Source organism: Mustela nigripes, chromosome 10, assembly GCF_022355385.1.
Source record: "Mustela nigripes isolate SB6536 chromosome 10, MUSNIG.SB6536, whole genome shotgun sequence".
In the NCBI taxonomy this organism is placed as follows: domain Eukaryota; kingdom Metazoa; phylum Chordata; class Mammalia; order Carnivora; family Mustelidae; genus Mustela; species Mustela nigripes.
This window is the reverse complement of record NC_081566.1, coordinates 32,004,449-32,019,812: the sequence shown is the minus strand read 5'-3', so window position 1 is coordinate 32,019,812 and position 15,364 is coordinate 32,004,449. Positions and strand designations below refer to the sequence as shown.

At 46.2% G+C, this 15,364-nt stretch overlaps 1 protein-coding gene across 3 annotated transcripts; it reads left to right on the top strand.

Annotated features, from left to right (window-relative positions):
• The first annotated feature begins 1,917 nt into the window (after window positions 1-1,917).
• SERTAD4 (SERTA domain containing 4) lies at window positions 1,918-13,699 on the top strand. 3 transcript variants are annotated; one of them, XM_059412958.1, is made up of 4 exons: window positions 1,918-2,285; window positions 7,402-7,593; window positions 8,795-8,910; window positions 10,795-13,699. In XM_059412958.1, exons 2-4 carry the CDS (start codon window positions 7,419-7,421, stop codon window positions 11,554-11,556), a joined length of 1,053 nt encoding a protein of 350 aa, XP_059268941.1. In that variant the 5' UTR covers window positions 1,918-2,285; window positions 7,402-7,418; the 3' UTR covers window positions 11,557-13,699. The 3 variants fall into 3 exon arrangements, with proteins under 3 accessions (XP_059268941.1, XP_059268943.1, XP_059268942.1); XM_059412960.1 differs by lacking the exon at window positions 1,918-2,285 and adding an exon at window positions 6,777-6,802; XM_059412959.1 differs by lacking the exon at window positions 1,918-2,285 and adding an exon at window positions 6,836-6,935.
• Window positions 13,700-15,364: the final 1,665 nt, after the last annotated feature.

The window sequence follows — 15,364 nt, the reverse complement described above, 5'->3', positions numbered from 1 at the left end:
GGTGCCAAAGCAACCCATGCTGATACTTAGTCTCATGTTATTTCTCAATTTTATGCTTAATTTGCTCCTTTTGGTTTTATGTATTTTGACACAGCCAAGTGTATGTGGGGATTTCCCCACAGTCCTTTAAATGCTATAAAACTTTAATATAGGGAGATAAAAACAATAATAAGCCATGCCTCCAAGCCCTCACATTTAGTTCTTCATTTGAGTTAGACACTAACCAGTTTTGGACACTGATTTAGACTTCCAAGTACTTGCACCACTTTAAATCCCCTTGCGTGTTTTCTTATTCTCTTCCCCCCACCCAAATGAAAATAATGTTCTGCCCATAAGCTGAGCATGCAACACCCATTGAGTGCACAAAATGACATCTTTACAGTTCTTAAGTTATTATCATAATGGCCTATGTCGCTCACGAGCCAATGCAATTTAATATGGTTTTAATATGGTTCAGAAAAAAGCCAAGATGGATGCCCAATTCCCAATTTTAGGCATGCCATACTGAAATGTCTTTTTGGAAAAAATGAAATAATGCTCCTGGAAGTCTGTTGAGTTAGTCTGTTTTCAGCATAATTGCCTTCCTTCAGCTTCCTAATACCCTTAAAACCTCTGAGAGTCTTTAAATGTACAAAGTTCAACAAACATACCTTGAAAGTAGATTAGTTCTAATTATGTCTAATATTTGTTTGCTGCTTTATTGAATAAACTACATTTGTTTAAAAAAGAAAAGAAATTCACTTAACTGCACATCAGTCACCCAAATTTTAAGTGTACAAATGAAATGGAAAACATTTATTACACAAATTTAATTACAATTCTAAGAAATAAACATGCAAATTAGATAGAGTTCAATTTGCAGATGCTAATACTCATCCTTGATCTTATTCCTTTCCTCCCTGATTTTCAGTCTGTGCCTATCCTTGATTCCTAGGGAGCCAGGCAGCAAGAGGTTTGGTTTTTCACAGTCGGAGGATCACTGTTTTAAAGAAGTGTTATATTTAGCACATCTGGCATAGTAGCAGTAAACAAACATTATAGTCTTTGTAACACTTTTGTGCAGGTGCCTTGCCCCCGATTTTATTAGGTCTATGCCTTCCAATCCTCTGTGTTCATTATACCTGAATTGACCCATCTCGACTATGGAGGAGTCCCTAGACAGAAGTTATGAATTAATGTTTCAAAAAACAAACTCCAATTGAGCCTAATACAGGGTAAAATTACTATTTGCAAAATAATGTGATTCCGGAGCTTAAATTACAGTCCCTTGACCAAGGACAACCTCCTTTATTACTTTTTTATTTCCTGGAGGTTTTTCCTGGAGGCTCCCCACCCAGAGAGAGTTGCCAATTCAAGTTGCAGGAGGACCAATGTTGCTTTTTTATACATATGCAGCTCTGGAGGGGAACGGGCGGGGGCGGGCGGCGAGAGGAGAATAACTGCTTGGTCCTGCAAAGACATCTGTTTCTCATCTCCGTTTGCTGTGGCAAAGGAGAAGAAAGTCTTTTGCAAAGGGTGGGAAAAGCACAGATTTTTCTTTGCTTGCTTTCTTTTCTTTCTTTCTTTCTTTCTTTTTTTTTTTTTAAATCACACACACACAACAACAACAACAGAACTAAACCAAATAAAAAAAGAGAAGACATCTCAGAAGGTTGCAGAGTGAATAGTGAATACGTTATCCGGCTGGAGCCGAGCCCCCAGGGCTAGGGCGGGAGCCAGGGAGCGCGTGGGGTCTGGGCTGCGGGCTGGAGCTGGGCCCGCGTGTCCCCGGGCACCGGGAGGCGAGGGGAGGGGAGAGAGGGGAGACGAGGGAGGAGGGAGGGCGGGAAGGAGGGAAGGCGGCAGGGGGCGGGCTGGGGTGGGGGTGAGGGGAAGGCGCCCCGTGTGCTGCCTGAGGAGCGGCGGCGGCGGCGGCGGGAGCAGAGGGAGGGCGGGAGAGCGGGCGCGCTTGTCATGTTCCCTCTCTCACCCTGGGGGCATCCTGCAGAACCTCTCCTCGGAAATCCACGGGGAAATGGCAAACAGGATTGACGGGTTTCACACGCTCTTCGCTAGACAGAGCCGCTCATTATCATAACCGTCTGCAGCGACGGCGGCGCGGCGCCCCAGTCGCGGCGGCGGGACCTGCCGGGACCCTCGCCCGCCGCGCACCAGCGTCCACCGCCGACCGGGCCGCCGGGCCGGGCTCCGCGCGACTGTGCACCGGCGGCCGGGCTGGCGCCGAGCCCAGAGCGGACCAGCGGCGGCGCGAGCGCTCGGGCCGCCGCCTCCCGGCTGACCCCGCGGTAAGAGCCGGGCCGGGCGCGGGCGGCGAGGCCAGGGCGGGTGGAGGGCGAGGGCCGGTCCTCGCGGGCGTTTGCGCGCGCCCACCCGCGCCCCCCCCCCGCACGCCCTCCTTGCCCCGGGGTCGCCGAGTGGACGCGCACCGGCCGGAGCGGGATCCGGGCGGCGCGGGGGCGAGAGGCGCCGAGGCGGCGCGGGCTTTTCCTGGGGCTGGCGTGCGCCGCGGGGCCTTTACCGGGGCGGGAACGGCGGCCGCCTGAGCGCACCGAGCCGACTCCGGGGGCGGGTAGGGATGGCAGCCCCGGGGAGATGCCAGGGTCCCCGGCGGCCGCTCCCTCCCTTCCCCTGGGGGCCGGGGGTCAGTAGGAGGGATGCCCCGGGGTCCGGTCGCCGCGGCGCGGGGCAGGTGGAGAGGGAGGGATTGTGGATGTCAGGAGCGCGCGTCTGAGAGAAAAAGGAATAGCTGCAGGAGCTGACACCTTCTGTCCTCCGCCACCTCCGCCCCCGCACTCTCCTCCCCGGCAGCCGAGCCGAGCCGCGCTGCGGGCGGCGGCGGCTCCTCTGTCCTCAGCTCACCTCCCCGGCGGGCTAGGCTGCTGCCCGCCTGGTCCACGCCTCCGCCTCTCTCCTCCCTTCCTCCCCTCCCACCTCCTGGGCTCTAGCAACTTTCCCGAGTGCCCGGCTGGGGCTGGGGAGACGCGGGGGGGGGGGGGCGGCCCCCCGGGGCCAGGGTGTCGCGCACAGGGAGGTCGCCCGCGGGAGGTGCGGGCGCTGTCCCCCGCCGCCCGGGTCCCACGGCCGCGCAGGGCGCTCCTCCAGCCTCCGGCTCCGAGTGGGCTTGGCCGGCGAGGGAGGGCGGGCCGGGCAGGCATCTGCTGCGGGCTGGAGCGCGGGGCCCGGGCCAGCCTCGCCAGAGCCCTGCCAGCCGCCGTGAGTCATTTCCTTGGAATCCTACCTTTGGTGTTTATTTCCCTTAGAAGGAAACTTGTTTGAAGAAAAAAAAAAAAAAAAAAAAAAAGACGAAGAAGAAAAGAAAGAAACAGTAATAATAGCTCTTATTCTGAAGGAGAGGCGCACGGCTCCGGCACCGTGGAAAGACAACTTGCCTTTGTTCCCAGACACTTGGGGTGTTGTTTACTTTCTCCTGCGGCCGGCGGCCGGCAGGGCTCCGCTCGTTACCCTGGAAGGGGCTCAGGGGCCATGGCACCGACCCCTGGGGGTGTGTCAGTGCCGGAGCCCGGACGCGGTGCCTGCAGGGGGTCGGTTCGTCAAACCTCACGACCCCTGTCTTGGGCCTGGGATGCGGAGATCTGGCGCCAGGGTTCGGACACCCGGACACCCCATCTTCTCCGTCAGGCCCACCCCCAGCCTTTCTAGCCCCAGGACCTGCCCTAAAGCTCCGGGCTTCTGGAAGCTACAGCTGAGAAATGCACTTTCCAGAGTAGACAGGTGTACTGCAGGGACGGACAGAAAAGCGACATCTGTCTATTTAGAAGGGTTGAAGGATTTCCTTCCACCAATTCAGCCCTTCCATCACCAGCAGGAGCAGCAGCAGCTGGACGAACTGTTGGGATCTTGTTAAGCTGGACGAACTGTTGGGATCTTGTTAAGCACAACTTCGAGGTCAGGCGCTTGATTCCACCTGGGCAGCACCAAAGGTGCATTGAAAACATGAGCGCTTTACTTCTCTGCGTTTCACTGTGGGAATCCGATCTCTAACTGCTATAATGCTCTTAATGTTCTCTAATTTCCTATGAGAGATGGGGGGAGGGATGAGCAAAGAATGACCAGGAACCCGTTAGATTCAAGGGGCCACTGAATCTTAGGTGGCCGGATCTGTGGGCCAGCCGCTCATATTAGCATTAGAATGGCTCTCTGGAAAGAACAAGCATAACTCATGGAAAAACCAAATTGTGTAGCAATGCCTGGTAACTTTACGATGAACGTTTGCTGGAAAAGCATGACATTTTAGCCCTCAGCCTTCTTGGAATCCTTGAGGTGTCATTTCATTTCATCCAGTTGGGTGACAAAACAGATATGCAGGAGAAGCCTGGGGATAAGAGGTTAGGAGCTTTTTATTTTTAAATTTTTAAAACCCATATATAGGCCAGACACACTTTAACCGCCTACTTTTGAAACCACTCACTTCTGATGTTAAAAAAAAAAAACAAATTTTACCATAAATGTACATCTTTGTGGTTATATCTAATATTAACAACATATGAATTTGTGGATTTAAACTTCTGAACTCAGTATCAGAATCATAGTGTAAGTCTTATCCTATAGAGAATAATGAGTTTGGATCTGTACATATAATACAAATAAAGAGTTATGTGAAATATTGGTGCATAGCACCACCCAGTCCTAATGCTTCATGAATGTAGAACTTGCCTTCTTAATTTTTTAACATCCCTTCATAAATTCTGAATAGACTAGGAAGAATTCACTGCAAAATCTCTTGTCTGCTCCCAAATAATCCGAAGTCATTCATACTTTATTCAGACTTAGAAATACCATTTGTGGCACTCAGTTTCTCCGACTTTGGATTTTGTGTGTAAAAGTTTCCAGTTCAAAAAGAAAAACTTAAGAGAAATCAGATACCATAATGGAAAAAAAAAAGCCAAGATAAAAGTCCTAAGCTGTGTTATAAGTTCAGCTGCATCCTGATAGGATTTCATATGCTGGAATCAACACTAACAAACAGAAACTGAAATCCTTAACCCAAACAGCCACAAGGATCGGTCATTAAAATGGAAACAAACTCTTAGGAACATAAAATAGCACAGGACCGTATAATGTCCTATTAAACAAAGGTAATTGCATTAAGGGGCCTACAAATGCTTCATGTTCTTAAGAGATGTGGATTTGTCAACCTCCTCTGGTTTTATGCTATAAAAGTTCAATATAGTGGCCCCTGGGTGGCTCAGTCAGTTGGGCATCTGCCTTGGGCTCAGGATCCAGTCCCACATCAATCTCCCTGCTCAGTGGGGAGCCTGCCCCCCCCCACCACTCATGCCTTCTCTCTCTCACAAATAAATAAATCTTTTTTTTTTTTTTAAAGTTCAATGTAGACAAAAAGCTTGGGTCTTATTCCCAGAATCCAGCACAAAAGTGAGTGTGAATTTCAAGCTGAAAAATACTGTTGCAGTCAGTGAGAGAGGGCTACTGAGAGAGAGCTATAATTCATATGCTCCTGGCAGGAGCACTTACTGGTACAAGTGCCTTTTATAATAGGTTAAGATGTTAGACCATTTATGAGAGTCTCCCAGGGAATAAATTATCATGAGGTTTGATAACTTGTTTGGATGCTGAGTTTGAGGGGTGATAGACAGAATATCTTGGTTTATCAAATCAATGTAGTGTAAATTTTTTGATGAGTCAAGAACAAAATAAATGGCATGTCCCACCATTTCCTTCTAGAGAATAATCGAACTTCTCTCTCTTTTTTGCCTTGTAATAAGATTTTACTTACAGCAATTCCTTGGCTGCTCCCTCTTTGGAGGGCATTTTAGAAGAGAAGGGGTATGTGGTTTAGCCTCCCAAATCGCTGGGTCCTCATTCCAGCCACTGACACCGAGACTTCCCCTACTTCATCCTTCAGTGAAGTTGGGACAGAACTTAGGATCTCAAGGAGAAGCCTGGGTAAAGAGTAGAGTCATTGCTGTCAAGAGCTGCTGTTAGCCATAAAGACCTCCTCACTTCTGTAAAGCTGTTTCCCCTTCCCCTGGTGGTTTTCCTTCCTTTCCCTCGAAGTGAACCCTCATTAGAACACGTAGGTAATCCTAGCCTCCTGCTGGACAGCAGGGGACTCACCCTTTTCCAAAAATGTTAGGAGCTGTGTCATTTGGAGAAGAAAGCATGAATACACCTTAGCGTATATTTGAAAGATAATCTATCTTCAGAGAGCAAGCCTGACATCAGTCTTTGTGACAGTTCTTTTAAATGGCAGAGTGGGATAGGAGAGGTTCCGGTCTTGCAAAAGAACTCGCAGTTAATAAGGCGCGGAGGCTTCTCTGCCGTCACCACTGATCTCTGGCCCAATCGGTCTTTTTGCCGGAGTATCAGACTCTTTCCCCTTGAACCCACCCTTGACCCTGCCTTGAATCTTAGCTGGGGCCAAGTGAAGCCCCAGAACTCCGCTGGAAGTGGCCCACAGCACCTGAGCCCATCAGGAGCCCCGCAGGCATCACGGAGCAAAGAGGCTCCCAGGCTCCCCGCAGCCCCCCCCCCCCGGGGGAAGGGGTGTGAACCGGAGAGGAGGGCCGCAGCCTGGTGCCCCTTGGAAAGTTGCTGCCTTGTGTCTGGGCCTCGCGGAGGAAAGAGTTGCAGGCAGCCTCTGGCCCTGAAGCCCTGGCTCCTGTTTAATATTCTGCCTGCTCCGTTGATGTTGTGCTTGGCTCCTGTGGGGCTGCAACTCCCGGCTTGAAACTGGAGCCAATTTTCTGTCTTCATCTTACAGTGTTTTGACTGGAGGCAGATCCAGTTCAGGCCGATCAGGGCTGGTGGAAACAACTACCAAGTGTGTCTCTGTCTGCTTCGTTTTGGGAGAAGAAAGTGGAGGGAGCCCTAAACTGGTGTAGAGGATCTGGCCCCGCGGAAAGGAGAGGAGGGGGCAGCCGCCCTGCCCCAGCCGACCCAGAGCCTCAGCAGGGGTGACGGTGGAGATTTTGGCCTCTACACCCTTTTGACTGATTAGCGGATTTCATCAAAGGAGACTCTCGGGATTGACTAGAAAATTGATTTTGCCTTATTAATAGAAAGGAGGTGCAAGGGTTTGGGACTTGCCTCTTAGCGGTACATTTTCTGCCGGAAGGTCAGGGGGAAAATGTGTTCAGGAGGCAAAGCAGCTGTCTCAAATAGGGCTGAGGGGAATCTGAGAACAATAAGAAATGGGGTTTTAAAGATCCGCCCATGAAATGCAGATTGCTGAACACAGAGGCTGAGCTAATAGCAGCGAGAGAGTTTGCTGAGGTTTTCTTTGAAAAAATAATAAAATGTTTTCAGGGTGAAGGGGAGAACTGGGAAGCAGAAGTTTCCCAAAGCAGAGTAATGATCATGCCAAGGCCATCCCCTGGCTTACTCTTGACTAGGGCTATTTTCTTTCTTTTTTTTCTTTAGATCTGAGGCGGTCAGAGATGACTCTGGTTCTGTCCATGAATAGATTCTGCGAGCCCATTGTCTCAGAAGGAGCTGCTGAAATTGCTGGGTACCAGACACTATGGGAGGCTGACAGCTACGGAGGCCCGAGTTCCCCTGGGCCAGCACAGGCTCCTCTGCAGGGAGACCGGGGAGCCGGTCCCCCACTGGCAGGTACTGCCCTTGACCTCCCCCCACCAGCCCTGCCCTCTGCAGCCAGACTAGTGAGCGGGACTGGTGTCTCCTGTCTCCGGGCGCCCTTCTGAGCCCAGAGAGAGCTGCTAGTCCAGGGACTTCCAGGCTCTCTGTGCCCCTCTCTTAACTGAGCCCTGGGCTCCGGGAGAGGATCAGAGGCGATACTGAAATTGCATTCAAATCTGCGTCTACACGTGCTGCTGCTTCGTGTGTAAGTCATGCCACCTATACTTTTTAAAGAACCAAACCAGATTTTGAGACCCTGAGTTTGGGTTTTGGTTTTTCACCCTGCGGAACATGGTTCTCTTCAGAGGTACACAAGCCCTGGTGAGCTTTTGACAATGAAATCTTTATCCCCTGAGACGTAAAGGAATCTGCACTTTGGGCCAGAAGCTATGTGTCTTCTCTTTTTACTAACCACACAATTGGCTTTCGTATTCAGGGGGAATTTTTTTTAGATACAGGAGTATGTTCTTCCTAATTCTTTATTCTTATATTCTAAGATAAGTTCCTTGGATTTTTGTGTGGTGTGCTTTTAAAAAAAAACAAAACCTAAAATGTAAACTAAATACTTCTTGAAGTTTATTTGGGATTAAAAGCTCTGTTCGTTCAAAATTGGACCCTCATTTAATTCATGATTGACATGTTACATTTTTGAGAGAGAGAAAAGGACTTTGGTTAACCCATATTTTAGTCTTAAGCTAAAATTTTTTTAGTTTCGTATTTTGAAAGAAGAAATATTATAACTCCAATGTTCAGATAGTCATTTGCTTCCTTACCCACAGCCAATAGCATTTTAAAGTTATTTGGTTATTCGTGCTTGTGGTAAAAGGTGTATATGTTTGACCAGTGGTGCCCTATTATCGTGGATTTAATTAAGCAGTTTGAATAAATACTATCCTCCCCTTTATGAATTTTGCTGTTTGTGCATAGAATTAAGATTCCAAGTATTTTGTAAATGCTGACATAGGTCATTTTCCTTTATGATTACCTAGAAATCCTTGCCTAGCCTGGGTCACAGACTTCTGTATGATAGCAAATATTAAGACCAATGTTTATTTTTAATCATCACATGTACAGCCAAATACGTAGCCAACTTATCTTCTATAAGGAAAGTATTTTGTTTAGAGAACCTCTGGCAAACCGCATGTCATTTGTCGTATCTGATTTATTACCACAGGATCACATTACAGGGGAATTTCAAATCCTATAACAACATCCAAGATCACATACTTTAAGAGGAAGTATGTGGAAGAAGAGGATTTTCACCCACCACTCAGCAGCTGTAGCCATAAAGTATGTTTTTTTAATAGTCATTATTTTTATTAAGAATTTAAGATACTTAGTAACAGTTGCCTGATCCATTTCCAGAAATTAAATTGTTCCACCCAAGCAATGAAAATGAGCCACTTCTCAGCAGAGCCATATTAATCGTTGTCACTTTTTTGGGTCCTCTGTTATTTTCACAAGTAGTGGAAGAAAGAGCCAGCAGGAGCTCCTCTACCCAGAAATAACAAAATTATATAATCCAAGGAACATCTTTTTTACAAATGTCTTGATTGTTCTCAAGTTGCGTTAGTGGTTATGAGCCATCCATGTTTTCACATGTGTGCAGAAACGCACCATTCTTTCCTGACATCTCCCCTCTCTCCACGCTCTAGGTCCCATGGCCAGAGCCCCTTCTGTGTGTGCCCACCTGGGAGCAGTTTCCCGGGGCTTCTCTTGACCCATTAGAGGTGGACTCACTATCGCTTGAGTGTGTGCTTGCAAGTAAAAACTCACACTGCATTGTATACACGTTACGGAGGCTTAGTTTGTTAAAATATGTAATTCATCCCTGGGAAAGATCACAGCTGACTCTTCTGCATGCTTAAGAAAAAAATAATGGGATCCAGGAAGTGCCTAGAAATAAGGAACTGGCCACCTAACCTTTTCAAATACCAGTTCTTTTTCCTTATGGTTCTCTTCCTTTAAAAAAAAAAACTATCTACAGATGTAATCAAGGAGGGTATAACCCAGACCATGGTTTTCTGAGAGGCGGAGAGGATTTTTAATTTTTCAATTCATCTTCCTCTGTATCTCCTCTTACCCCCTCTCCTTGCCGTCTCACGAGCATATCCTTCAGGTGTTGCTTTGACCTTGCTCATAAAGACACCGGCATGGGTTGGTGCATGCTGGGCTTTTCTCTGACTGTATAGTTCCTGCCTTTGGTTAACCCGGGCAGGCTTTGTTTGCAGTTCCTCAGGTCATGCTACCAGGTGGCTTTTTTTTTTTTTTTTTTTTTAATATGACCTGGAAAAGCTGGTCACCAGGACATAAGCAGTTTATTTCCTCTTTCATTTCTGTGTTATGGTTGTGACTGTTTCCCAGTAGCTGCTGGATTTATACTAGTCATCACCCAGTGATAGTATCATAGTGCTCAGAAGTGAGTCTTCTCATTTCCTCCCTGCATCTCTCCTCCTGCCTGGCCCCAGAAGGAGGCTTGCTCTGGCCCCTCTACTGACTGATGGTTTCAGGGGCTGAGCCTCAATTATCACTGTCCCTCAGTCGAGTAAGGATAATTGCAAGTGTGAAAGCCAGAGGGACAGCGCTGAATGTAGCTCTTGTGCTCTTAGCCAGGGTTTGAAGTAGACTTATGACCTGCATTTTGACATCTTTCAAAAGACACCGACATATAAATACATGAGTGTATGTGTGTGCACATGCATGGGTTTGTATACACCCACAGAAAAGCCCAAGTATCCTAAGAGTACAGCTTGCTGGATTTCACAGCAGAAACATATCTATGTAACTAGCATCCAGATCAAGAAACAACATAACCAGCAACTGAGAACCCCTCCTCGCGCCCCTCATTACTATGTCCCTTTCTTCCGGAGAAGCCGCTCCCCTGACTTCTAGTAGGGCAGAGGAGTTGTGTGTTTTGGCATCTCCCTCAGCCACAGAAACACAAACAGCCTCACCTGTCCCTGCTGAGGTCTGCAGGGGGACCGGATTCCCAGGTGCTTGGACTGCACCTTTGAGGCAGGAAGCCGGGGAGGGTCATTAGCAACACCAGGGACAGCATCCCTAAGTGAACCTGGGAGGAACAGGACCACAGCATGCCCAGAAAGAAATCTACTGCAGTGGCATGCTTACACAGCCCACGTCCTCTAAGTTTTCTCTTCCGTGTTTGGTTTTTAGACCATCTCGATTTTTGAGGAACGAGCCCATATCCTGTATATGTCATTAGAAAAGCTCAAGTTTATCGATGATCCTGAAGTGTACCTCCGAAGGTCCGTCCTTATCAACAACTTGATGAAACGGATCCACGGCGAGATTATCATGCAGAATAACTGGTGCTTTCCTGCCTGCTCTTTCAACGGCCCCTCTGCCCAAGAGTGGTTTCTGGCTCAAGACTGTCCTTACCGAAAACGACCGCGGATGGCCAAAGAGGAGTGTGAAAAGTTTCACGCCTGCTGCTTTTACCAGGAATGTGGTGGTCACTACCTAAACCTGCCCCTTTCTGTCCATGCTAGTGTCGGAAGTGCCTCCACCACTGCCCCCTCTTCCTCCTCATCTTCCTCTTCCCCTCCCCCTCTGCCTTTACCGAGTTGTTCCCACCAGGTGGATTTCAATGTAGGCTGTGCGTCTGCTTACAAGGGTGATGGTCAGGTACCCGCCAGCGAAATCTTTGTCACTAATGTCAGGTCACTAGGTGTTCAGGAAAAGGCCACATTAAGTGAGGAGAAGGCAAATAGCGACACCACCAGGGATGGTGGCCCATTAAGCCATGAACCTGTGGGAAACGACCTTGCTTTTGAGTGCAAAGGCCAATTTTATGATTATTTTGAGACTGGATATAATGACAAAAACAACGTGAGTGAGTCTTGGAAAAAGTCCTTAAGGAAAAAGGAGCCTTCACCAAGTAACAAACCGTGCTGTGGCAAAGGGAGCAAACTATGAGCCATCTTTCCACCGAACCTCTGAAGCATGCACAGCATGACCAGTTAGCTCTCATAGATTTTATTTTGAATGGATTTTATAGTTTTGTACAACTGATAAAATTATGCCATGAACACGCCGTGTCGTTTTAATGCCTGGAGAGCAGGTTGCGTAAATCCTCTGTAGAGTAGGCATCAGCGAGCTACTTCTCAATGTGGTGATGTTACCAAGAACACAGTTGACTCGATGCTTAAAAGTAAACCTTAGTTTTCTCACAGAAAAGGTCCAGTAGATTAGACTGGGGGACAGTGTGCCCTTGTGACCTTTCCATGATCCCCCCCCCCCCCCCAAGGAGCCTGTCACTAGCTAAGAAACGGCAACACGTTCGCCAATCAATTAGGTAGTTGTTTGGTCAGCAAACCAACATAACCAGCAAAGGATGTCTGCTGCTTCTATGTGATACAGTATTTTTTTTCTGAATGAAAGACTGAAGACAGGGAGCTAGATGAAGTGGCTTCACCGTGCCGTTAAGGACTTGTCTTTAACAGTCTTGCATGACAGACGAAAATAGGATGTAACATAATGAAACACCTGTCTAGGGGTGGCAATCAACAATATGTGGAGAAGGGTAATCCCTGCGAGTTCCTGGCTTGCCTGCGATGCGTGATCAGGCAGTTAGAGAGGTGTTATACAGGGCGATTTTTGGTGCCTTACTTTATCTTAATTTTTGCCAATGTGAAAATTAAGGATAAATCAGAGTTACAGCAGGGATTTAACAAACAGGAAAAAAATACACAGGGTGGATCAGTATTGTTTGGAAACCGTTAACTTCGAAACTATTGTGTTTAACTTTTGATTCAACATCTCTATTCTTTGTTTTTTGATGCCCAATTGCTTTTGGATTTGGCATTTTTAGAAAGGGATGGGGGAAACAATAGAGCTGTTAGAAACCAGCACTAAGCTGCTTGAGCTTTTCTATGGCAACGGGTCTGTTGCTGGGGTTTGGGTTTTTTGGGTTTTGGGTTGTTTTGTTTTGTTTTGTTTCCTTGTCCAATGAAGTTCATGAACCGGTGGCATGCATTATACTTTAATCTGTTTTGCATCATTTCACTCGTTTAGATTATAAAAGCATGTGGTTTTTTATATATGACTTTTGCTGTTGATTAAGAAGCACAATGTTAATAAATGATGTGGTGATCAATAAGGTTTTATCTTAAAGAATGTAAAGACTTTAGGTTTTGGAAAGTTATTTTGGAGAAATGGGACTCAGTTGGCAATAGCTACCATGTATTCGGGCCACAGTTTTCTCAATGATTTCTTTAATTTGTACATTTGCAAGAGTGTTCAGAGTGCCCCTCTGACCGTCCGTCCTCCTACTCCAGCCAACTCCTCCTGCTAAACTGTACTCCAGTTTCCAAGATTGCTAATTGACTTGGGCCTCCTTAAACAGTACTTCACAGGAACCAAATGCCAAATGGAGGAAATAAGTAAGTCCTCCCAGTTTCTCCAAGATAAAAGCTTTTTTATTATGCTATTAATATTAAATATAGGTCTCATTCATACAGTGTATGAGTAGGATCATCATTTGGACAATGTCCACAAGGACCAATTTTTAAAACATGTTCTTGTGTTATGGCTAATAGTCTAGTAACATTTTGTCCTTTATTTTCAATATTTGATAAACATTTGATGTTGAAAACTTAGATGATAGATGCTTGTATATGAATGTGTTGTAATAAAGTGAGGTTTTCTTGATATATATTTATTAAAATGATCAAAATGCATTAAGATTTCCTAAATTTTAATGATCATCGGCAATGTTTCTGTTTTCCGTTGCTCTTTCTCCTTTAAAAAACTCAAGATGTCTAGTGGGCAGTGGCCACACGGGAGTATTCAAAATGAAAGACTTCTTTCAAGAGGTCAACCTGACAGGTGTTTTAGAATGGTCCTAGTTTGTGAGTTAGATTTCCGTTAATTAAGAGGCCAATGTTAATAAATGATGTGGTTGGTCATCAAGAAGGTTTTATCTTTAAGAATCTAAAGATTTTTTCATTTTTGCAAAGTTTCTGACCAAAAAAACAAAAATAGTAACACAAATACTGAAGGAATCCTGGCTGATCGCTTTATGGAATGTCAAATTGTCACAAAGATGACCTGTATGTCAGCAGTCAAAATAGCAATAGATTACTGCTGGTATTCCATACCACTCTGTTTTAAGGTTGCTAGTAGAGGCTAACATTTCATTTGATAAAGGGAGAAAGCTTGTTGGGAGCTTAATTGTCACGTGTAACATTCTTACTATGAATGTAATAAATCCAAGAGATTTACATATGAAAGAAATTACATCCCTTTTGCTCTTTAGAAAGCCCCCCTCCCCCACATTATCAGATAATGTTCCTCTTGATGGTCAAAGCTGTAAAGTGACAGGTGATGATTTTCCAGAGCCCTCACCTGAGCTGTGGCCTCAGGCATCTACAGCAGAACCCATTGGAGCTTCTCTACTGGACGATTAGGGGCCTTTGAATTCAGCAGCATTAAAATTTGTAATTTTTAGTCATCAAGCTTTTGTCCCTAAGACATTTCTAGCATACCAAAAGACATGCCTCCACTCCTTCCCCGAAAACCCCTAAACACCCATCCAAATAAGAATGTTCCTTTGGTTGGTATAAGAGCATTAGGGCCTCTTAGGGGCCTGTTTCACCATTTCTATTCAGAAGATACTCAGTTCAGTCTTTCCAGGTGCCCAAGGCATAGATAATAATTTACTGACTAGGTTCTAGAGTTCTGTCTCAAGAGACTGGTAAGGCTAAAACACTCTGCACCCCATACTCTGTCTACCCACTGGAAGTAGCACCCTTTCTCATGACTGGGCTCTGCTTTAAGGAGAACCTGATAGGACAGATTCCAGACTTTTAAAAGTTAAATGAGGCGAAATCTTCACTTAAAATGGCCCAGCTCCCCCCAAGAATGCCTTTAATTGCTACTCCCTGAGGCATCTAGGTGCACCTCGTTAACCAAATCATTAACCTTTGCCTCTGGTCCTTCCTCTTATAGTGGCAATTGTAGAAGATGGTCTGGCAGAGTCACTTCAAAGGAGCACAGATATCAACCGTGCTTTGCCTCCAACTCTTAAAATCCTATGAATCTGTCCTTCACCTTGAAGGGGTCCCAAGGACAGGATTTCAGCGGCCAGGACTTGGGAAGCTGGTAGAAAAACTCAAAGCCAGTGGAAGTGGCTATCTTACTACCAGTGACTAAGTAGGTTAAGGCATCTTCGGCATGGTCTTTTAAGACAATAGAGATTCAGAACGTTTTGTTTCATAAGGGCAGAAGCAAGTGAATGAACCTTTATTTTAAGAGATCCTAGTTAACTCCATCAAAGCAGGGCTACCCAGCCCTCCAGTCATGAACTTGTATTACAGCTCCACTTAATGACTTCCTTTCGGTGTGTCTAGAGAAGAGCTGAGAACAACTTGGAGCAGACATGGGCGTTAAGAGTTGTCAACTTAACAATAAATATCAGACAAGGATATAGGATTCCCATGTAACGTAACTAGGCTTTTCTATTCCTCAAACAAGTTGTGAGCAGAAAATGCTTTTGAAAATAATTAGCTGTTCAAATCCATTTTAATGACAGCCCCTTAAATTTGAAGCTATTTCATTCATAGTTAAGGTTATCCTTGCCTATTTTGCTAGGCCGTTTCCAAAACGAGGGTGCAGCAGGTCCTGAACAATGATGGTTTAAACAAGATGCAGAACTGCGCATGAAGAGAGGAATGACATCAGTATTTCAGTGATGAGAGACAATGTACGGTTTCTAGTAATTCAT

Excerpts from the sequence above, each read along its gene's own strand:
- SERTAD4 (XM_059412958.1), top strand. The coding sequence starts at position 7,419 with ATGACTCTGGTTCTGTCCATGAATAGATTCTGCGAGCCCATTGTCTCA. Across the intron at positions 7,594-8,794 it reads AGCCGGTCCCCCACTGGCAG|GATCACATTACAGGGGAATT; the intron begins GTACTGCCCTTG and ends TTATTACCACAG. Across the intron at positions 8,911-10,794 it reads TCAGCAGCTGTAGCCATAAA|ACCATCTCGATTTTTGAGGA; the intron begins GTATGTTTTTTT and ends TTTGGTTTTTAG.